We start from the raw sequence: 25,694 nt of genomic DNA on the forward strand, positions 1-25,694 counted from the left end.
TTGCACCTAGCGAAAATATCAGAACCAATCTTAATATAAGACAATGATAATGTCAAAGCACACAGGATTGTGCCTAATAAATGAAAATGTAAATAACAGGATAAATAGTTTGTTGATCTCAGAAACTATTTAGGGATGTTGAAAGTTTTTTGTTCTGGCAGATGATTTAAGACAGCAGTCTGTTTTTTTTCTCTCCAAATCCACACTGTGGTGTATAAAAATAACAACAACGCACACACAAAAAGTATGGTTCTGTATAACCAAACTTGTATTTCAAGTGTGGAGCTGCCAACTAGCTCACTTGGATCAGTCTCAGACAATACAATCCTTGTTAAAGATATATAATGGATAATAGATGATGGATCAAGATGGATTCACTGTGGAATTTGTGGCTTAGTGTAGTTATTTACAACGGTAATATAAAAGATATAAAACAGAGATAGGAAGCACCAATAGTGCAATTCAATTGGACTAAAACAAAAGTTTGCAACAATATATAAAAAAAAATACACACAAATAGAGAGCTTTCCATTCAGGTCTTAGATATTCACATGAAGTGGTATAATCCCCGCTCAAATGATATAGTTGGTTTTCCTTGTAAATCTACTAGTTTATGCAATACAAACAAAAATAAAAAATAGTGTTCTCAGTGCACAGCAATATATGTAAAGATTAATGCAAGTAATGTACTTACATTTTTTTTGGACTATGCTATATGAGGTCACCCTGGGTGGTACAATCCCAATCTGGGAAATATGTAGATGGAAAAATGCGGTAGTGCTAGCAGGAATCCTCACTGTAAATCAGGTTGCCAAAATAAAATCAATAGAAAAGCAGGTCTAATGGTAAAAAGATAATTACCAAACTTTGAAGCAACTGTAAAAATAAAAAAGTAATAAAATCACAACGCGTTTTGCCATTTAAGCTTTTCAAGTGACAGTATAAACAGTATGCATCTGCAACTAACCCTTTTTGTAGGGTATCTACATACAAACAATTAAAACATGTGGTTATTGATGTAATTAGATCACATGACCACCTAGAAACACCTGCAAGACTTAAATTGGCATTTAAAACATTTACAATTGAAAAAAAAAGTAATTAAAAAATAACAAAAGACCTTTTATATAAGTTATTGTATTATTATTTTTTGCATGTCGGTGTGTCATAAAAATGTTGTTTAAATATATTATTTAGAAATGTAATGCGTTCAGTTGCGATCACGTGTTCGCTTACTATACACAAAATATTTTGAACTACACAGGTCTGCATGCCTTGCATCTAAATAATGCGGCTATTTGGTACTGCAGTATAATTTACAGCATTAGCTGTACTATTATCTGCCAAATGTGGGTTGGTGGAAGTTGGCTCTAAAAAAGACTCTGGAGGGGGCGTGGCCTGGACGAGCATGGTGCAGGACGCTCAGTGAATCAGCTCCGCACCCCTGGCCGAAATTAAGCTTAAAAACAGCATTAACACGGGTACTAATGGTCCGAACAAAGAAGCACCTAGCCCCGGAGACATCGGGGACCAACTCCCCGAGGAGATACACAGGTCCGATGGACGATTTTGTAGCAACACCGTCGGATCCCAGGGAGCCGCAGCATGCGGCCAAGATGGCGCCCACATCACCAAGCTCAGTGAGCACAGGAGAAATGCAGACGGGAGACACCCAGGCAGGTGATTTTGCCCTCATCAGAACAGAACTTACCTGGATCTCTGCTAACATGCTCTCCAAAGCTGACAAGGGAGCCATAGTTCAGGAACTGCGCACAGCGCTTCGGGAGGAACTGGCTGGCCTCCGCACGGACCTTACCACGCTAGAACACCGCATAGACGAAATGGAGACGGCGGTACAAGGTAGCGAGGACCAACACAGGGCCACAGAAGTAGCAGTGACAAGGCAAGGTAACATGCTCCTCGCCATCCGCAGGCAGGTGGAGGACCTAGAGAACAGAAGCAGACGCAATAACATCAGGGTTCGCGGCCTGCCTGAGGAGGGTAATGTACCGCTTCACACCTCGCTGACCGATCTCTTCCGGCAGATCTTGGGAACACAAGCCCCAGCCACCATACATTTTGAGCGGGCGCATAGAGCCCTGGGTCCAGCAAGGCAAGATGGGAACCCATGAGACGTGGTCTGCTGCATAGCCACGCCGGGACTCCGAGATAATATAATGGCGGCCGCGAGAGCGCTCCCTGCCATTAACTACCAGGGAGCGGAAATTTCCCTATACCAAGACTTATCTAGCCTGACGCTCGATGCCAGGAGAGCCCTCCGTCCTGTGACGAACGCACTAAGGGAAAAAAGAATCCAATATCGCTGGGGGTTCCCCTTTAGCCTGCAGGCGAGGCATGGCAACGCTTGGCTTACGGCCCGCTGGCCGGAAGATGTCCCGAGACTCCAACGGACGCTGGGCCTCCCTCAAGTAAGGGTTCGAAACTGGATCCTCGACGAAGCCGCTGCCACCAGGAGAGACCCGCTGGCTCCTGTTAGACCACCCGACATCGCGCCTGGCCGCATAGAGCAACCACAATGGAGAGGAGGCCCGGAGGGCCCTGAAGAGTAAAGTAGTCGGACCCTGACCTGGACATGGGGACTGGTGAGTGCTTACAGTGATTTGGGGGATTAAGGGGTCCTGCCGTGAATGGTGAATGCTGAGGATTATTAAGGGGTTGGGGGACTCTGTGCTGGACTCTTGGGGAGGGGGATGGGTTCTGTGAGGCCGAACCCTGAGACTCAAAGCAGAGGCATAGCATGCAGGGGAAGGGTCTGAGTTTGGTGCGACCTTGTCGGCAGGCGGTACCCCACAACCCTGGCCGTAGCCAGCAGCCGTATTGTGTGGCTCCAATCCCCAGAGCTGGCCTTTTGGGTGGGGGGCTGCAGGGGGGAGGGGGGACAATCAATGTTTTGTGAGACTAGGGATTGGGGCATGTAAGACGCATAGACCCCCAGGCTTCACATAGATAAACACGGCTGTGTGAACGAGAAGAGCTGACAGCTGCCCCGACCACCTTTATTACAGGATGGGCGTCCCCTCACCTCCCTGGCTGACTGGGGTCATTTATCCGCATAAGGACCTCTACTTATATCGGATGTTATGGGGGAGCAAAGAGAGGGTCACGGGGTCCTAGGGGGTGGGGGCGGGGGGAGCTAAGTTTACTAATGTTGTTGCTAGTTTTAATGTTTTTGGTATAACGTGCAGAACCGCCCAGTCACCCGCTTAAGCAGTCTTTGGATGTCTATAGGACCCCCTACCACACATGGACGGTTAGGGAGAGGAGGTGACGTAGGAGGAGGGAATGTGTTACCGAACTAGGCCCTGACCTCTTAGGATAACCCGGAAGTCGCCCCCGTGGGATCCCCGGACGATGGCTGACCCTGACACCCCCCCCCAGGCGACAACCTGGAAATGCACCCCACCCTCGCCAGGGGACATACTGATAAGGGAGACGGGCCACACTATGATGGCAGGCTGACAGGGTTTGCTAAAGCAAGTAATAGATACACTGACCGTCCCCCTCACCAACCCCGGGCGGAGGGTACTCCCCCCCCAGCCAAACGACGACCTGGTGGGTGGACCCGGCCCCTGGGACACTGTTAGTCGCCCACCATCATCCGACAAATCCGACTATAAAATGCCCTATACGGACCACATGCCTCCCGTGTCACTTACGCTCCCTCGGCCAGGGGGGAGGGATATTGATCACTACCCCTAGGGACACGACACTAGTGATAATTACACCCTGATAGACAGGGCTTAATACCTTGTAGTAGGATTTCTTAGTCCGCAGACAGGTATCTTAATCACACCTAAGAGTTCTCTGCAAACACATACCATACTCGTAAACTGAACACTGTACCAGAGCCTAAAGGGCTACGTACCCCATTGACGGGCACCCCCCTAACACTGGTGGGTGCAAGTAGGACTCTACCCACATAGAGACCCCGCATGACACCACCACCACAGGTGCCAAGTCATTGTGAACCTGCATCGAGCAGATCACATTCCTTCCCTCTCTCCCCCTCCCGGACCTCCCTTCTCCCCAATCTCACCCCGGGAATGGTGGGGACGGGGTTCGCTCCCGCTCCCCTCCGTGTCTGGTCGAGCAATACCCGGGGCTTAAACATCCCGGAAAGTAGGTCTCATCTCCTACGCTCCCTTTGGACAGAACGGGTGTCTGTGGCGTTCCTCCAAGAGACCCACTTTCGAGGCCCAGATGGACCAAGCCTGAAGGACGCGAGATACCCGGTAGGATTCTTCGCTAATCACCACACTGCCAAGAAGGCTGGGGTAGCGATCCTGTTTGCTAGTACGATTCCGTTTGAATGCACAGCAACCAAAGCGGACGAAATGGGGAGATATCTATTCATAAAGGGCAAGATTGCGGACAACACCTACACCTTCGCTAGCCTCTATGCACCAAACGCCCGACAGTCTAGTTTCCTTCGCAAAACGTTGCGCAAACTTGAACTGTTCAGGGAAGGTTTCCTTATTGTAGCAGGCGACTTGAACGCCGCCCTGGAACCGAGAATGGATACCTCAAAGGGTACGAGCTCCCTCCCATCTCGGGACCTCCACGAGATCCGTCGGGCGCTCCAGGACTCGGGACTCATGGACAGCTGGAGGGTCCTACATCCGGACGGGAGGGATTTCACCTACTACTCAACGGCCCATAAGTCGTATAGCAGACTGGACTACATCTGCGTTGCCAGAGAAGTACTGCCTCTGCTGCTAACGGCTGAGATCCGGCCCATGGGATGGTCGGACCACTCCCCAATAACGGCGACAATCAAATCCCCTCTATTCCGACCTAGGGAGCGACAGTGGCGGATGAACGAGTCCATCCTTACTGATGACCTGGTTACAGCCGAGCTCCGTTCGACACTGACAAGATTCTTCGAGGAGAATGAAACCCCGGAAATCCCAGCATTGACAATATGGGAAACTCATAAATGTGTGATCCGAGGAGAGCTGATCAGAATATGTACTCATAGACAGAAGCAACAGCGACTGCGAATCGAGGACCTGACATCACGGATCGCGGCCCTGGAAACTGCACATAAAAACACCCAATCAGAGGAGAACTACAAGGCACTACTAGACGCCAGAGGCGCACTGAGGGACATCCTACAACAGAAACTCCAATTTACGATACGCAAATCGCAGCGCTTCTTTTATGAATACTCGAATAAATGCGATCGACTCTTGGCCCGGATGCTACAAAAGCAACGTCGTAAGTGCCAAATTACGAAAATACAGCATAGAACCCATGGGGTAACTCAGCTCCCAGATAGGATCACAGACGCATTTCATAGCTTCTACAGTGACCTGTATAACTTACCACCTAAGGACGGGGATAGAGACCACCATCGGCAAGAGGAACGCATAAGTAGCTACCTACAACGCCACGTCACGGAAACCTTAAGCGAAGAGGTGGCAGACAGTCTGGAAGCGCCAATCACTCTCGAGGAACTTCAGGCGGCATTGAAGGGCTCTAAACTGAATAAGGCTCCTGGGCCGGACGGTCTACCGCTCCGTTACTTCAAAGAATTTGGAGAAGTGCTCTTACCCAAGCTTCTCATTGGCCTCAATTCCATACTAGACGGCGCAACCCTACCCAGAGATGCCCTTACGGCAACAATTGCGATAATCCATAAGGAGGGTAAGGACCCCACTAATTGCGCAAGTTACCGGCCAATCTCGCTCCTGAATGCTGATTTAAAACTATTCACGAAAATCCTGGCGACTTGAATGAAAGGAGTGGTGCCTGCTTTGGTCCACCCGGACCAGGTGGGGTTCATTCCAGGTCGGGAGGCGAGAGACAACACCACACGGGCCCTAAATGTCATCCATGCGGCACGGCGCTCCAGGCTGAGGGTCCTCCTCCTTTCCACAGACGCGGAGAAGGCCTTTGATCGGGTGGATTGGCGTTTCATGTTGGCAACTCTCCGAGCGATGGGTTTTGGACCCCACCTCATAACGTGGATAGCGTCGCTATATACGATTCCTTCCGCTAGGATCCGGGTTAATGGAGCTCTGTCGGACCCAGTGCGGATCCACAACGGTACGAGACAGGGGTGCCCACTGTCCCCCCTCCTGTTTGCCCTCTCCTTGGAGCCGTTTCTGGGGGCGGTCAGACGGGATGGGGGTATCAGGGGGTTTACCCTGGGAGGCCAGGAGCATAAGGTAGCCGCATATGCGGATGATATGTTATTCTTCGTTAGCGAACCCCTGGCCACCCTACCGAATCTCCTGAGGGCCTTTGACGAATACGGGCAGGTCTCCAATATGAAGTTGAACACTGATAAATCGGAGGCCCTACCCGTTACAACTGGAGAGGAAATGACAACTCATCTCAAGACCCAATATGCATTCAAGTGGTGCCCCGTTAAAATCAAGTATCTGGGGATCTGGCTGTCCACCGACCTGACTCAGATGTATGCCCACAACTTCGAACCTATGATCCACAGACTACGGGCGGACATGATGCACTGGTCGGGTCTATGTGTCTCCTGGTTTGGTCGGATGAACGCAATAAAAATGAACCTCCTGCCACGACTACTGTACCTGTTCCAGGCCATCCCCATAGGCATACCTCAGACTTTCTTCAAATCAATGGACACAGCCATCACCAAGTTTGTGTGGCAATCTAGGACCCCCAGACTGAAAAAGCAACACCTGCGCCTGCCCAAGGCCCGAGGGGGAGTGGGGCTCCCCTCACTCTTAGACTACTACAGGGCAACCCACCTCCAACGCATAGTGGATTGGCACGTACCCAAATCCGATAAGAGATGGATACAAATGGAGAAGGCTCAGATGGCTGGAACGCTACCGGCTGCGGTTTGGCTTGGGGACCCCCTAGCGAGCGTACACCTACGTGGTCACCCGCTCGTTGGGGCGAACCTACGAACCTGGTATCGCATCAGGATCACCCTCACGCTTACCACCACCCCAGGCCCACTAACGCCGATAACGCATAATCCGGAACTAGCGGGCGGTCTATCACCGCAGGACATCGCGACCTTCGGCCTCTCGGAGTGGATGTATATGCGACAATGGTGTGGAGAGGACGAGCTGAAACAACTCCAGGATCTGATGCCGGAACGCACCCCCACGGGACTAGATAGGTTCAGGTACTTCCAAACCAAAACATACTACCTAGCCCAACAGGGGAGGCGGCTTTTCCATAGAGCCCTCACGGAATTTGAACAAATCTGCAAGAAATGCGCACATCTCTGTAGAGGAATCTCGATCCTCTATGCAATGCTTCTGTCATCACAACAACCGATACGCCTCAATCATGTGACGCGCTGGGAGGAGAGCACGGGTGTGCTGTTGTCGGACCCCCAATGGACTAAAATCCACGTCTTAACGCACCAGAGCTCCCTCTGCTCCAAACAGCAGGAGCTCAATTTTAAACTACTGACCAACTGGTACAGGACCCCTGCAAGGATCCACAGGATGATACCATCGGTCCCTGCGACCTGCTGGCGCTGCGGTGAAGAAGACGGCATGGACCTACACATCTGGTGGTCCTGCAGACTCGTAGTCCCGTACTGGCAACAGGTACACCAGCGGATCACGGACATCATAGACCCGGATCTACCGTTCCAACCGCTACCGATACTCCTGCACCACACGCCGGTATCAATATCGAAGTACAAAAAATCGCTGACTAAACATCTGCTGAACGCTGCTAAATCTCTCATCCCTATGAAATGGAGGACAGTGACGGTACCTTCTGCACAGGAATGGATGGCCAAAGTGGAGGAGATCCGCGGGATGGAACAGCTGACAGCATCACTACATGGAACCACAGAACGCTATCTTCAAACCTGGACACCCTGGTTAATGTACATATCTGGAAGGTAGCCGAGGTAAATGTTACCCTACAGCGTACAGTGTAGATAGGTCGAGCGACAATAAGAGATATTAAGCCCCTCCGAACGGATTGGGAACCCCGGGTGCGCTCGGCTGGCTGGACGGGGAGAATCGGGGATGTGACCCTGCCCGCCATCACCTCGAGTGGAGAACCCCCCCCCTTCCCAACCCCCCCTTTTTTCCCACCCCAACTCTTGTACATAGAAACCTACATACGCCACGGTTAACCAGAACTATGGTAACCAACAATTATACACGTAGCTTAGCTCCACACACAACATGTTCCACAATGCATATGACTACGGCTGTGCAGATAACTCAGGCGCAAGGCAAACGCACACAGCTGGACGAGGGCGCACTGGCTGAAACGGAGAGGCATGTCGAGATCTTAGACCCCTAGGTCCGCAGATATTTGGTAGACCAATATTTGTGCCGCACCACAAGGGTACTAGACGCCCGAGACATAGACAGTGACCCATCAGAAGCAGGACTACACCCACGGATACAAACACCTGACAATTACGACCCCTTGGGACGCACTGAAATAGACTCACATACCCCGGGAACAAAATCCCCACCCCGTGGATAGAGGACAGAGACCGAAGGCGAGGTAGTAGGACCTGACTTGCCCAGAATAACCCCACAGTTTGTAAAAAAGGTATTCTCCAAACCCATGAGTAATGGAACCACTTTTTCAATATATATATGTGTCGAGGTATTAACACCAATACGGACTGGAGACGGCTGCCGACTGTATGTTATGTTCCATTACACCACGATAATGGGCTCACTTCCCACGCAAACACCATATCTTAGCAATGGTATACAGATTCCATACATCACTAGGGGGGTAATGGGCTCATCCCAGCACACACATAAGACAAAGAGACATGCTTACAAAAGGTAGATACGCCTGCTGACCGGAGACAGGGAATCACGATGCATACTCTGACTGTACACCTTATCCCAGAGAGAGAGACCAGACACGGGAAGTGGGCCCGGCAAGCTGGAAATTTAGGGGAATGATGTATGACTTGCCCGGCTGGGACGTCCCAACTCCAGATAGCAATGTCGAGCGATAATGGAAAGGGTCACATACGACTGCTGTACAAAAGTTTTATTATACATAGTTGCATACAATGTGACATGTTGCATATTGAGATTGCATAATTACTTGTTCAATATGGTCGAATTTGAACCTGCATAATTTAAAACGTGAAATTACATGTATTCCCCCCCCCCCCCCCATTTTTTTTATATTCTGTACCCCTTGAAAACTTCTTAATAAAGATAGATTGACTATAAAAAAGACTCTGGAGATGAGTGAAGCAGACTACATAGTCCAAAATGCTTTTTGTAGTCATATGACCACACAGGCCGAAAAAGTATTAATACCCTTTAGGAAAGAAAAAAAGAAATGTGAAATAATGATTGGACAATATATGTGCTGACTTTAACTTATGTTCTAATCTCAAGAGTATATTGAAAAAGCTTGTCATTGTTAAACAACTTTATTAAAAAATAAAAATAACCAATAAATAATGAAAGAATTATAATAATAAAATGATAGAGGATTCTAATAGTATTAATTTTAGTATATGCAATGAAGTAGAATGGAAATTAAAACATTTTAGAAAACAAATAGAAAAAAAACTTTTCATGATGTCCCTTGTCTTTCTGTTCCTGCTACCATCTCATCCACTTACTTATCTAATTTCTCTATCCATATCTTTATATTTGTAAAATAAAAAGAAAGAAAATTAATAAAAAAAAATTTAAGGATAGTACATTGATTGTTACCTATGCGGTTTGATTATGCTCATAACTAATTTGAATATATTTACTTGGTGTAAATATTAGGTGAATTTGAGTAGAAAAACTACTCTGTGGGAAAACTAAGGAAATAAAAAATACTATATGGAAAAAACAACTGGAATCGGAATGGATTATAAACCCAATTCATTTCTCTCTCCAGGTACCAAAATAATTATGAGACAGAATGAGCTTAAATAGACACTCTCGGCAGCTAAGCAAGCTTAATTTAAATCTAATAAGATCAAATACCTGTGGTTAGTTTTTTTTTCTTTCAATTCTGTGTAGGTTTCCTGCGGTGCTGTAAAATGTTTTGCTGTTGTCAGCAGTGTAACACAGTCTCTTTAGCCACCCTCCTCTCAAATTTCCACATGCTCCTGATTCCCAGTCTCTGAAAGAAATGTTTTACAGCCAATGAAAATAGAGCCATGTCTTATGTAGTATAAGGAATGTGCACAGACTGCATTGCAGAGACAAGGCTAGATCCCATGTGTGCCATCTCCTGACCTCCCTGTAATGTAAGTAATATATTCTCTTTCAGCCCTTGCCAACCAACCTCCCTTCCCACTGTTAACCCCTTTTCTGCCAATCCCTGTCAGCCAACCTCATTCTCACTGTTAACCTCTTCCCTGTCAGTCAACCTCACTACCCACTGTCAGCCAACCTTGCTACCCACTGTTAAACCCTTCCCTGTCAGCCAACTTCACAACACACTGTTAACCGCTGATAGTCCCTGTCAGCCAGCCTCCCTACCCACTGTTAACCCTTTGCATGTGAGCCAATTCCACTACCCACAGTTAACCCCATCACTGCCAGCCATCCTCACTACCCACTGTTTACCACGTCCCTGCCAGCCAATCTTACTACCCACTGTTAACGCCTTCCCTGTCAGTTCCTGTCAGCCAACTTTACTACCCACTGTTGACCCCTTCCTTGCCAGACCCTGTCAGGCAACCTCACTGTGCACTGTTTACACCCTCCCAGCCAGTACCTGTCAGCCAACCTCCCTACTCACTGTTAACCCCTTCTCTTCCAGTTCCTGTCAGCCATCTCCACTATCTACTTTAAACCCCTTCTCTGACAGTACCTGTCAGTCAACCTCACTACTCACAGATAGATAGAAAGATAGAGAGAGAGAGAATGATAGATAGATAGAACACAAAGCTCTATAGGTATTTATGAGTTTGTCTGTCTTTTTATATGTTTTTATAATAAACATATGACACTATATGATACCTAGAGTGGTGGGGAAATGTGTGTGTGTCTATGTGCTGTGGTATGTAAGTTCAAGTGTCTGAATGCTGTATTTATAGTGTAACTTAGGTTGAGTACTTCTTGGGCAGGTATTGTGGTCATGCAACTCCCAATTCTCATACAGAATCACTGGAACTGGGCCATTGTTGGATAGTCTCAAGGACAGGCTGAAATATAGGAAGCAGGGAGAAAGCAAATGGATCAATTACATGTAATCACACAAGGAGAAGAAAATCTGATCAAAGTAAAGATGAAAACAGGTGCTTCTATAGCTCATTTTTACACGTGTTAGGGGAAAAGGAATTTAGTGACAGTAGATGGGTGGGGGGGGGAGTATGCATATTTTTTACCTATTCCGTTTCCTTTAATGCAAGCATGTCAAACTCAGAGGCTAAGACGGGCCAAATAAACAAGGTTTACGTTTATGTGGGACAAAAAAAAACCAAAAAAACCTTGAGTTTCCATAGAAATGTAGGTTTATTTAGAAAAGTACAGTATAAAAAAGTTGCCTAACTGACACTGGGCGTCCTCGCGCTTGTAGGGCTTCAAAATAAACAAAAGAGCTAATTTATTTTAAGAAATGCATTTTTATATTACCAACGTTTCCGTCCAATTACCTTGACATATTAAGAAATATGACAAAACAACAGGTGATAAACCGCACCAAATAGAACTGAAAAAAATCACACGGGTATACTCAATCTTAACAATAACACAATAATGTGTAATAAATCATGTGTAAACGTACGAACACTTCTCAGGAAGCCCTGCTGGGAGAAACGTGTAAAGTGTGACCTTAGAGAAGTTCTTTATATCTATATATTTTATTCTTGTATTTTATTTACTTTTAATATTACTTTTAACTACTATATATATATATATATATATATATATATATACAATTTATTGTCTTTAACATCATATTCAATTTGTTGTTTTGCTACTGAACAACTATCCTGGTTCTTGCACATCCTCGGGTGGGGATTATACCACCAAGGCTTTATACCAACAGAGCACGTTTATTGCTCTCCAAAGTGTAAGTAGGATACTTTGCTTCTGTGCACCTTATATATTTTAACATAGTGCACTATTAGACCCTCTCTGCTTTATTTAATATGCTGGAGTCGTACTGGACAAAATTCGTACTGGATAAAATTGGGGATCTACACATATCCCAAGACGGGAATTGTACAGTCAAAGCGCTAAACAGCAGAGCTCTCAGTAGCTCATAAAAGTGTGAGTGAGACACCTATATAATTAACTGTCTGTAAAACCATTTAATACATATTACACAATTTTTTGTTATATTTCTGTTTTATTTTGAGGTTTTCTTGGTACCGAAATACAAAATCACTTTACTCCAGAGAGATTATGTATATACATAATGTATTACTCATTATTGGGTTGTTGTTAAGATTGAGTATACCCGTGTGATTTTTTTTTCAGTTCTGTTTGGCGCGGTTTATCACCTGTTGTTTTGTCACATTTCTGTATCTTACACAAGGTTTGGGAATCCTTATAGATGATTTACTGCTGCCTGTTCACATTATAGCGAGCCTATCCTGCCGTTTTTCTGTACATATTAAGAAATGTTTGGTAATGGGACTAAAATGGTGAAGGTATGCTGTTGCACAGCTGTAAAAAACAAATTATGTTATCTTGTTTATTTTGAAGTTTTATGAGTGTGTTCTTCACTTTGGCTGAGATCATCAAACTTGATGATCTCTGCCAATCCAATGCTTTCCAATAGGAAAGCATTGGGACGCTATTGTGCATGTGTGGAAAAAAGCTGCACAGCCAAACAGCATCTCCATGGAAGCATTCAGCACATCCATACAGACCCAATCTAAGACACTGCCCTTCCTACCTCCACTCTAATTGAATAAACTACCCCCACTCCCACCCCAATACTTTAATATGCTGCCCTCTCCCCAATTTAACACACTGCCCCCCCCACCACTTTAATACACTGGCCCCCTCCCTCCATCAAATAAATACACTGTCCCCTTCCTCAATTTAATACAATGGCCCCCTGACTTCTCCAAATTAATGCACTGCACCCTCCCATTAATATACTGCCACCACTCCCCAATTTAACACACTGGTCCCCTCCCCCAGTTTAATAGTTTAATACACTGCCCCTTTCATCTCTTAAATTATTACACTGCGCCCCTCCCTCCTCACCACCACCACCACCACTCTGCACTGCCCTCCATCCAATTTAACACACTGGCATCCTCCCTCCCTCAAATTAATACACTGGTGCCCTCCCCCAAATTAATAGTGATCCCTTCCACCCTCAAATTAATACAGTGCTCCCTACTTTGAATTAATACACTGCCCTCCCTCCCCTAATTAACAAGTGCCCCGCCCTCCCTTAAATTAATACAGTGCCCCCTCCCACCCTCAAATAATGCACTGACCCCCTCAAATTAATACACTGGCAGCTGCCTCCCCTCAAATTAATACACTGCCCCCTCCCCCCTCAAATTAATACACTTGCCCCCTCCTCCCCTCAAATTAATACACTACCCATCTCCCCAAATTAATACACTGCCCCCCTCCCCAAATTAATACACTGGCCCCATCCCTCCCTCAAATTAATACACTGCCCCCCTCCCTCCCTCAAATTAATACACTGTCCCCCTCCCTCAAATTAAAAGTGCACCCTCCCTCAAATTAATACAGTGCCCCCTTCCTCCCTCAAATTAATACACTGGCCCCCTCCCTCCCTCAAATTAATACCTTGCCCCCTACCTCCTTCAAATTAATACACTGCCTCCTCCCTCAAATTAATACACTGCCCCTCTTCTCCTACTTTACAATTTGCTGTCCGTCCTTCAGATCCAGCTCCAGCCCTGCTGAAGCAGACCAGATGCTCCTCTGGCACTAGCTTTTTTTTACCATGAACTGTTGGACCTGCTGTTATATTGATTTATATTTAATTTTGGCAACCTGATTTACATTGAGGATTACTGTTAGTACTACTGCACCTGGCCATCTACGTATATCCCAGGAGGTGATTGTACAATCCAGAGTGACTTCATAGAGAATATTGGTGCTCTGAAAAAGGTAAGTACATTTCTTGCACTAATCTTTACATATATTGCTGCACACAGAGAACACTATTGTTTTTCTTTTTGTTTGTATTGCATATACCATAACATTTTATTTTATTTACAAGGAATTTACAAGAAAAACAAACAACTATATCCTTTGAGCGTGACTTGTACCACTTCTGTTGAATAACTAAGAGTTGATTGGAAAGCTCTCTGTTTGTGAGTGTTTTTTTTTTTATTTATTTATAAACTATTTTACCAGGAAGGATACATTGAGATTTATCTCGTTTTCAAGTCTGTCCTGGGTCCACAAAACATTGCATTAATACATTAGGGTACAATAAAATACAAAAACAATATTAATACACAATATATACAAAATTTAACAGAACAGGTAGGAAATATATAATCAAGCATGACAGGTGCATTCTGTTTTGAGATATGTAGAGTTGGATCTCGTAAAGGATTTTAGGCTTGGGGAACATTTGAAAGTGTGCGGGAGGTTGTTCCATAATTGCGGTGCTCTGAATGAAAAAGAATGATCAGGCTGCTTTCTTTTTGTATTGAGGTAGACTAAATAAAGTACTAGTACTGGATCGAAGGCTATAGGAGGTGGAAACAGCTGGGAAGAGCATTGTGCTCAGGTACGGTGGGAACTACCCAGAAAAGTTCTTAAACACAAGGCTGGAAAAATGAAGGGCGCGTCTAGATTCCAGTGACAGCCAGTTTAGTTATTTTCGCATGTCATAATGGTGGGTCATGTAATTACATTGTAGCACAAATCGGCAGAACGAGTTATACAATGTGTTGAGTTTATTAAGGTGGGTTTGCAGTGCAGGTGCATATACTACATCCCAATAATCAATGATTGGCATCAGCATTTGCTGTACAATCATTTCATTGACTGTAGGGCTTAGGCAGGATTTGTTTCTGTACAGGGCACCTAGTTTTATATATTTTAAATAACCAATACCATCGTGAACATCTACCGTAAGCCACCATTTTCGCTGTGAATCCCTCTTGATCCATCATCTATTATCCATTGTACATCCTAGACAAGGATTGTATTGTCAGAAGCTGATCCAAGTTAATTGGTTGCTCCACACTTGTGAGTGTATTTCTAATTATTCAATAATAGTATTTTGATTATACAGTATCACACTATTTGGTCCTATTTTTGTGTGTGTATTATTGACATTTCATATACACCATGGAGTAGATTTTGAGAGAAAAAAATCAGACTGCAGTCCTAAATTTTCAGCCACAACAAAGAACTTTCTACATCCCTAAAGACTTTCTGAGATCAACTAACTATTTATCAGGTTATTTCCATGTTTTAGGCACAATCCTGTGTGCTTTGACACTATAGTTGTCTTATATGAAGATTTTTCTGATATTTGTATGATCATCCACTAAGCGCTGCCTGTTTCTTTTTATTCTTAAAATGTGAATATGTCATAAATAGTGTATTTTTTTTTCAATAAATTTGTGTATTTATCTTGTAATTATATGACTGATTTGTTTTTTTATTGATTGTGTTCTTATATATTTCTGTAACATTTAGGTGGTTGTGAATGCCTTAATTGGAGCAATTCCATCTATCATGAATGTGCTGCTCGTTTGCCTAATATTCTGGCTAATTTTCAGCATAATGGGAGTAAACCTGCTTGCTGGAAAATTCTATCATTGTGTTAATTCCACAACTGGTGATATCCTGCCTCTTAGTGTAGTAAAAAACAAAAGTGAGTGCAACTCATCCGAAGGCTATCGGTAGAAGAATGTCAAAGTCAATTTTGATAATGTTGCAACTGGGTACCTTGCATTGCTTCAAGTGGTAAGATCTTAAACCAGTCATATATCTTCACCCATGTGTTGTAAATGTATTTAAATGTATTGTCTCATGATTTCTTGCTCAAAATAAATGACTAATTTTCAAATGATCACTTCCTACCTGAAACTGTGCAAATGATTGCATGTTTTCCGGCACAGGGTTTAGTGGACCCACATCTCACATGTGAAGAGAAAAATCTCAAAATGGAATACATAAAGAATATAAGATTAGAACAAATGTGTGATTTCATGCAACTTAAAAACAGGATGCAGAGCTAGCACATGAAATAAAGACAAAACAACCGTATGTTGTGCACCGATTGTGGTCCAGGGACACAGAAGTGAGCCAAACAGTGTACCTACACAGTTTTTCATTTAAGAATTGATACAATAGATATATTAGGTAGGTGTAAATCATGGTGGTATATGACACTCTCAGCCAAAGAGTTGGTCTTGCACTGCAGGGCATAGCTCAGAAGCGTTTACTGAAGCTAGTTCTCTTGAAGGATGATTGGAGGCATGGAGTGGAGCCCGATAGACCACAGGTAAGAAGTCAAACCATTATTAAACTGTTCGACTACTTGAAATAGGGTGTTGCCAGGGCACCCCTGGTACCACAACCTCTATAGTGTGTATGGTGCTTGCAGTGCTTCTCTAAATGACAATTTAGATCAATTTAGATGTAGTTTGGTGGTTCTAAAAGTCCATATTTTTACTTTGCGTAGAATTCTGACATTCCCAACCTTTCAGTGTGTATTTGGGACTAACCTTTGAATGTGCATTTGCCTTGTTGTTGGCAAACAGCAAAAAAGTATTTTTTATTTAAATTTGGTTATAGTTTTACAGTTTTCGAGCTTTAGTAGATTTCCTCCAGGGTAATTCAGTAAGCCTTATTTAAAGGAAAAAGTATATTGTGTGGGGAAAATATACATCAAACAAAATCTAATCTCTTTCTCTTCTCCAAAAGGCCACATTCAAAGGATGGATGCCTATTATGTACGCAGCTGTAGACTCAAATAAAGTTAGTATCTATTACATATATGTACATGTTAAATAAATAATGTTTACAAACTTAGGGCTTTTTTTTCCCAACATTGGCACTAAATAGCTGCCATAAGTTGTCATCGTTAACAACAGCCGGTAGTTAGTGGTTACTAATTACCAACTAGTTTACAGCCTTGTTGCTTTGTTTGTCAGCTGACCGCCAATAATGTCTGCATGCAAAGATACTGAGAAATCACAAATTAGCCACTCACTGGTAAATTACAGAACTACATGGTGTGTAAATTATCATAGCACTACAACTTGACGGTCAAAAAGGTTGACTTTTAGCGTTTGTGCCTTGTGATTGGCCTTAGCAGGAGATAGGGACAATATATGCAATGTATCTGATTTTGTGTTACGCTAGATACATATCTACTGTATATAGCTTTGGAGATGAATTATTCATTTACATTACATGTGTGCCTCACTTATACAATGAATAGCTTTATGTTTTATTATAGCTATTCTTTCTTTCTCATAGGGTCTAATATGATTTGACGTGTGCTTTAGGGTGTCAGTATAATGTCATATAGCTAACATGTATTTTTCCTACAGGATGTATAGGGATTTAGCTGTTGTTAACCCCTTAAGGACAGAGCTTCAGAAGCTTGTCTTTCACTTAATGACAACGGCATTTTTTGCATTTTTTGCTATTTGCGTTCAACTGCAATTTGCATTTTACTAATTTATTGCACCGACACATATTATATACCGTTTTTTAAAGGACAGAAAGGGCTTTAATTTGATGTAACACATATATATATAAATGCTTATTTATTATAAAAAAAATACAGAAATATGCAAAAAAATGAATTTTTGTGTGTTTTTTTTTTACAGTTTTTGCAATAATAATGTGTACATAATTAGTGCAGGTTAAGGAAAGTAATTAAAAATAAATTCATTTAGTTGTTCTGAATTACAGAATATATAATGTGTCTGGGATTTTAAGTTTTTTTTGGTAGTTACAGGTCACAAAGCACAAGGAGTAAAATAAACTTTTTATGTGGAGCGATTTTAGAATTTGGTATGTTTGTCTTGAAAGCCTAATAGCCATAAAAGAAAACAAAATTGCCACACAAAAGTATATATTTATATAAAGTAGACACCACAGGCTATTTACCTAAGGTTGTTTTGACACTTTCTACGTAGCCATTTTACCGCCAACCTCTGCTAAATATTGGAGTAAAATTGTGTTTTTTGGGGGTTTTCGCACACAAACTTATAACAAAGAACTTCTCATGTGTATTTTGTAAAGTTGGTGTGTGCTATTCCTGTACAAAGTTTTATTATGTGTTCAGTTACTTCTGCTGAGTACAACGGTACCCCCATTGTATGTCTTTGGCACTATTTCGTGAAGCTACAGTGCCATATAGGAGACCTGTCCTTTTCAGTATTCACAGTAGAATTTTGAGAGACGGATTTAATGAGCCTATGCTTCCATTTGGGGTATTATAGTAGTTTGACTGTTCAAAAAACCCCCACAAAGGCCTACCATTTGTAAAAGTAGACACTCCAGGGTATCTCATAAGGTGCATATTGTGTCTTAACATGCCCCCATTTTTTTACCATTACATGCCAAAATATGTGGTAAAAAATAATTTTGTGCATATTTTACATACGGATTGCATTTTTGCTGGGCATTTTGTATATTTCATGTGTGCCACTAAGTTCAAACCCCCCAAATTATGCTCAGCTAAGTCTTCTGAGTAAAAGGACACCCCCATTGTATGTCTATGGCACTATTTCGTGAAGCTACAGTGCCATACAGGAGACCTGTCCTTTTCAGTATTCACAGTAGAATTTTGAGAGACGGATTTAATGAGCCTATGCTTCCATTTGGGGTATTATAACAGTTTGACTGTTCAAAAACACCCCACAAAGGCCTACCATTTGTAAAAGAAGACACTCCAGGGTATCTCATAAGGTGCATATTGTGCCTTAACATGCCCCCATTTTTTTACCATTACATGCCAAAGTATGTGGTAAAAAATAATTTTGTGCATTTTTTACATACGGATTGCATTTTTGCTGGGCATTTTGTATATTTCATGTGTGCCACTAAGTTCAAACCCCCCAAATTATGCTCAGCTAAGTCTTCTGAGTAAAAGGACACCCCCATTGTATGTCTATGGCACTATTTTGTGAAGCTACAGTGCCATATAGGAGACCAAGCCATATCAGTTTTGACCGAACTTTGAATTTTGACGCCGGGCCTATGTGCAATTTCCAAGCATCTTTGCAGGTTTTAAATTCAAACTACCCCACAAAGGCCTACCATTTCTTAAAGGAGACACCCCAGGGTATTTCAAAAGGCATATTTTGAACCTTAGCGTGGGATCATTTTTCCGCTAGCGTGTACCAGGTGTAGTGGTTATAAGCGTTTTTTTCTGCCTTTTTGACACACAAAGTGAGTTTGCACAGTATATTTTGCAAACCATATGTGTACTACCACTGTATAATACTTCATATTTTGCTCAGCTGTGTCTGCTGCGTACAAAAATACCCCCGTATGTACCTTTGCCAGGTATATGTGGACATCGGAGGGGCACATTTGGGACACAGCCATTCCATTTTTTTTCAAATTTTGAATTTTTACGCTGTGCCCATGTCCCATTTTAGAGTATTTTACCAGGCTATATAATCCAAATACCCCATAAAGCCATACCATTTCTTAAAGAAGACATCCGAGGGTATTTCAAAAGGCATATTTTGAACCTTAGCGTGGGATCATTTTTCCGCTAGCTTGTACCAGGTGTAGTGGTAATGAGCGTTATTAAATGTATTTTTTTACTTTTTAAAACTTTTTTTACTTTTTAAAACTATTTTTTAAACTTTTGTTTTGATTATTCATTTTTTGAAAGTTTCCTAAACTTTCGTAAAACTTTTTTTTACAGATTTAACATTTTTCTAAGTTTTTTTTTTTACGTTAACCCCTAACTAGCAGTAAGCAGCACTAACAGTAAATTTCCCATTTTCCCATAACTCCCACCCACCCGAGCTAGCAAAATATTTAATTATACAATATTTAAATTAGTTAATTAAATAAATTTAACCCCTGAGGGGTAAAAAATAAATAAAAGTTAATCGTCAGGGGTTAAAAAAAAAAAAATTAGAACAGTATAATACTGTGATCTGTATTTTGATCACTGTAGGCAGTGATCGACTGGCAGGGAAGGGGTTAATTTTTATTTGGACTGGGTAAAGGGTTTATTTTTTTTAATTTTTTACTTAAATGTTATTAAAACTTTTTTTTAACTTAATTTTTTAACTTTTTAAAGCTTATTTTTACACTTTTTTTAACGTTAACCCCTAGTTAGCGTAATAATAAATCCCCCAATTCTCCACTAACTTCCACCCTCCCCAGCTAGCTAAATTTATAATTTTAAAATATTTAAATTAATTAATAAAATAAATTGAACCCCTGAGGGTTAAAAAAAAAAAAGAATTAACCCTCAGATCTTAGTAAAATGTAATCCCTGCCAATTGATCACTGTAGTCAGTGATCAATTGGCAGGGAAGGGGTTAATTTTTTATTAAAATGGGTAAAGGGGGGGTAAAGGGGGGTGGGATTTTAATTTTACTATTTTTTTTCCACCAGGGGGCAGGATCACTGAAGATCCGTCTCCCTGCACTTCACACAGAACCAGGAAGTGCAGGGAGGCGGAGGTGAGTATAGAGAGCACATGTGCCCGCGCAGACATGCTGTCAGAGCGAGCACATGTACTGGGGCAGCCCGATCCAGTGCTCCCGGTCTGCCTCTAATGCAGAGGCAGACCGGAGCACCATTAACCCCACGATCGCCGCGATTGCGGCGATCTGGGGTTAATTTTAACGGGTGACGGACGAGGTCCGTCACTCGTCATTAACGCATTCCCCTGAGTGACGGACCTCGTCCGTCACTCGTCGTTAAGGGGTTAAGAGGCAAGAGGCTAGTGTTATGTTTTGAGAGTTAGCAGCAATCATTAAACAGTAACGACAGAGCAGCAAACCAGTCACTAAATAGCAGGGAGCAGTTCTCGTAGAGAATAAAGGGAGCCAATGGTCTCTAATTATTGGTTAGACTTAAGTAGCAGCAGCTGGTATCTCCCTGTTGCTACTGGCGACATTTTACAGTTTGGTGAGCAGCCACTACTGCCTAACAGTGGCGACAAGCAATGAGTAGCGGCAAAAAAATAAGTAACTTCAACATTGGAAACAAGCCCTTAGTTGTATTATATGTCTTTAAAGAATAAATCTAAAAGATCACTGTGGCAGAACAGACCTCGCCACGTGTTCTTGGAGGGGGCTGCTTGCCCGCCTCCTACCTTCTGACTATGGCCCTGGGATAAATGGCATTTGAAAACACTATTTGTGCCCTGTGACAAAACTGGAGATTGTGCACAAATATGACTATTGTCCATATTTTTTATGATTCCCTTCATTTGTTGCACTGTTCCCCATGTGTTTCACCTGTTGGTTCGGCTGGATAAACTACCAGACAAACTGTGGAGTAACTGGGTGGCCACCATTTCATGTATCATAGGCACCTGGTGAGAACAATGAATGAAGCACATGGTGAGAACAATGGATGGCGGCCATTTTAACTCACAGACACTGTTTTGACTTTTCTACACGGTGCCATCTCGCCGGTATTTGGTGCACAAAGACATTGTTCAGTAGTTTTAAACTACAGAACAGGGGACACATTTAACAGTAATTATTTTTAATATAACCTGGATATGTTGTGCGAAATCTGCATTAAACCGTATATTCCAAACTACTGAATGGATCTGGGTGAATTTTGGATATGTGGTTCACCCAGATCCCCCGGTTCCGAGGATATATTTTTAATATTTTTCAAGGGGTTATTGCATGTTTTGGGGTCCCTGTGATATGTTTTATAATGCTGTATTTTCAGGCAGAGGGGAGGATTTCCGATGTAATGAATGGGAGTGTTAGCTGTGTTGTAATGTGTTTGGTTGTTCTTCAAAACCCTGTGGGCAGTACTATGTTTGTAGAATGTGAATAAAAGAGGCTGTATGTGCCAGTACAGACAGTTCTTCTTCACCCTCAATCTAGAGTCCTGTCTCTTATTGGGGGAATTGCTATATCACTACAAGGGATGGCTATGCTCTGCATACTCCCTTAGCTAATTACTACTAAGCTCTTTTAAGAGCTTGTTCCTGCTTCACTCTCTTGGAGGAGAGGTTCACCCACTGGAACCTGGAACCTTTTCGTAGGTCCAGGGTGGGTAGGAGATGGCGAGACCCTGACCAATCTGCGGCGGTTAGTGGGGTCTTCGGTGGTTGTGGTGTCTGCGGAGCGCTTGGAGCCCTCTGTAAGCGCTAGGAGCATCCTTCAACGGAGGTACCCAGTCGGGGTGCCAGGTGATCCGTTACAATCACATATTTGCTTTCAAAGTAATCTCAGTTTATCTATCTCTAATATGCTAGTGCAGTAAGTCACATTCAAATAAATCTCCCATTCTGTACATTTCAAACAAATAAATACTGCACTTTTACATAATAAATGGAATGTATTATATGTTCAACTTTATAAAGTATTTTTATTCAAATAAAATTTTTTTATTATTATTATTATTATTAGCATTTATATATCGCCAATGTATTCCCCAGTGCTTTACAATTATAGAAAGAGAATAGAAGAAGATCACACTTATAGTCTATGAGGATTTGATTTAGGCAGATACATAGGTTAGTGCACTGTCCGGGAATCGAACCCGGGTCACAGGGTGTTACAATGCATACCATATTACAATGTTACACATGTATGGCAAATATATATGTAATGTATTTAAATTTGAGTCATAGTTCTCCCGTTTTGTACATATTTTACCAAATTTGCTAAAAGTTATCCCCTTTTGTTATCTAAAAGGTATGGAACTTTCACTTGAAAATCTTAATAGCCTGAGCCAACCAGACCTCTCTCTGACGGATACCGGGAAATAGAGTATAAAACACGCAGTGCAATTTTGATCCTGTCACAGCGCGATCGAGTAATGCCTTGCAATTTTTCATTATAAAATAGTTGCTTAAAAAACACTCCAAACGCCATAACCACTACAGCATACTGTAACAGTTATGGTGCAAGGAGTGCCTCGCCCTCCCCCATTCCCCAGTGAATCTGTTTTAGAATGGTTTAACTCTTTATCTGGCCTTTCCTGGGCACTGCTACTCTCCTGCACTTCAGCTACAGGAGAGCTGGAAGCTCCTGTTTAGGAAATTCAGTTAGAGCTAGCTAATTCACAGAGACTGTTAGCTGAACATTCTCAGCCAATGAGCTAAGCCCATCAAGCTTAGTTGAGACAGAAGGCTGTAGTAAGGGCTCTGAGTGGTGGCAGGAAGAACCCAGATAAGAGGGCAACCCATTCTAAAATGGTTTCACTACTTACAATGGGAGGGGGGCTCCGGGGCACTTCTATCACCATAACCACTGCAACCAGTTGTAATGCTTATGGTTTTTGTAAGTCAGATGCAGACATGAGAGCAATATGTCTGAGCTTACTGACAAAATGCAGCATTGCATTTTTTCCATCTTCCTCGGACTTTAAATAAGTTCAGATTAAACAAGCTGAATACCTAAATTTGTAGTTAATTTTAGTTAGAAATAGATCGATTAACTCAATGATCATCAATATTTAAAAAGTATTAATGCATTCTGTTGTGGCTTTTCACATAGGTAGATGAACAGCCTTCATATGAAGTGAACATCTATATGTATTTATATTTTGTCGTTTTTGTTATATTTGGATCATTCTTCACTTTAAACCTCTTCATTGGTGTCATCATCGATAACTTCAACCAACAAAAAAAAAAGATAGGATAAATGAGAGAATGGGCAAAATGACCACCACACATAAAGCTATGTGAAGGTGGGAGATTGCTCATTCGATGATCTGTGCCCCTTTGGTAATGGTATTTGTGGGGAAAAAAGGAAAGCGTGACTTTTAAAACAGAAACCTTTTTATGTTTGTTATGGAAGAAGACGTGGGTATTCAACCTTTAATAAGACAACTTATATTCATAATAGTGAGGTATAAAACTGGCTCTATTTATTGCCAGGAGGGTGGAGTTTTCTCGGAGAAAAAACAAAATAATAGTCTTAAAGGAAAAATATTAGTGGGAATGCATCGGCATTCTGAAATGCTCACTAGGGCCAAAATAAACCTACCAGAGATCTGGTCTCAGCCAGTAAGTACTGCCAGAAATCTGGTAGAAAGGCAGGGGGGTATTCAAGATAGAGGTATAAATATAAATATAGAGTAAGCCTAGGTAGTGATGGTACCCCTAAAGGGAGTACAGTAGTTACCAGTGCAGGCTAAGAGGTAGACCTATGCAGAGGGTTAGTATAGGAGAAGTGCCAACCTGAGCATAAGAAGGTATGCATGTAAATGTAGCTTATTACCAAAAGGGAAGGCTTCCAAACAATGCCCAATCCGCAGCCTGAAAAGCCCTGCACTTACTAACTGTCTCCCATAGACACAGGGTAAAGAAGTAACACTACCTGCTGCTTCAAGGCAGCCTAAAGGCTATCCCTATCGTTTAACCCCCACACTGCCTAATCAAATCCTCAAAAGAGCATCAAATAGTAAAAGAAAAATATTAGTGGGAATGCATCGGCATTCTGAGGTGCTCACTAGAGCCAACACAGTTGCAAAGTGCTGAGGACCAAAAAACGGGTCACTAAAGAGTATGTTGATTGCAAGTATAGTGTCAGGCTTAGGAACTGAACCTTCCCGAGATCTGGTCTCAGCCAATAAGTACTGCCAGAAATCGGGTAAAAGGGCAGGGGGGTATTCACGATAGAGGTATAAATATAAATGTAAAGTAAGCCTTGGTAGTGATGGTACCCCTAAAGGGAGTACAGTAGTTACAAGTGCAGGCTAAAAGATAGACCTATGCAGAGGGTTAATATAGGAGAGGTGCAAAACTGAGCATAAAGAGGTATGTATATAAATATAGCTTATTGCCAAAAGGGAAAGCCTCCAAACAATGCCCAATCCGCAACCTGCAAAGCCCTGCACTTACTAACCGTCTCCCATACACACAGGGTGAAAGTACACTACCTGCTGCTTCGAGGCAGCCTCAAGGCTATCCCTATCGTTTAACCCCCACACTGCCCAAACGAACCCTAAGCGAGCATCAAAACGAAAATAAATAAACGAACAACCAAAACTAAAAAACAAAACAAGGTAAACCTAAAAAAATAAATTTTAGAAAGAATGCATCGGCATTCTAAAATGCTCGACGCGCGTTTCGGCGTAACAACGCCTTTGTCAAGAGCTCTTTGCAGGGCTTTGCAGGTTGCGGATTGGGCATTGTTTGGAGGCTTTCCCTTTTGGCAATAAGCTATATTTATATACATACCTCTTTATGCTCAGTTTTGCACCTCTCCTATATTAACCCTCTGCATAGGTCTATCTTTTAGCCTGCACTGGTAACTACTGTACTCCCTTTAGGGGTACCATCACTACCAAGGCTTACTTTACATTTATATTTATACCTCTATCGTGAATACCCCCCTGCCCTTTTACCCGATTTCTGGCAGTACTTATTGGCTGAGACCAGATCTCGGGAAGGTTCAGTTCCTAAGCCTGACACTATACTTGCAATCAACATACTCTTTAGTGACCCGTTTTTTGGTCCTCAGCACTTTGCAACTGTGTTGGCTCTAGTGAGCACCTCAGAATGCCGATGCATTCCCACTAATATTTTTCTTTTACTATTTGATGCTCTTTTGAGGATTTGATTAGGCAGTGTGGGGGTTAAACGATAGGGATAGCCTTTAGGCTGCCTTGAAGCAGCAGGTA

The 25,694-nt window shown here is 42.7% G+C and overlaps 1 protein-coding gene across 1 annotated transcript in view; it reads left to right on the forward strand.

Annotated features, from left to right (window-relative positions):
* Positions 1-25,694, forward strand: part of LOC134571229 (sodium channel protein type 9 subunit alpha-like) — a 122,188-nt gene that overhangs the window by 68,381 nt on the left and 28,113 nt on the right. The window contains 3 exon segments of the mRNA XM_063429400.1: positions 15,576-15,845; positions 16,809-16,862; positions 23,564-23,701. Coding sequence (XP_063285470.1) covers positions 15,576-15,845; positions 16,809-16,862; positions 23,564-23,701 — 462 coding nt within the window.

This window comes from Pelobates fuscus, chromosome 8 (assembly GCF_036172605.1).
Source record: "Pelobates fuscus isolate aPelFus1 chromosome 8, aPelFus1.pri, whole genome shotgun sequence".
In the NCBI taxonomy this organism is placed as follows: Eukaryota; Metazoa; Chordata; class Amphibia; order Anura; family Pelobatidae; genus Pelobates; species Pelobates fuscus.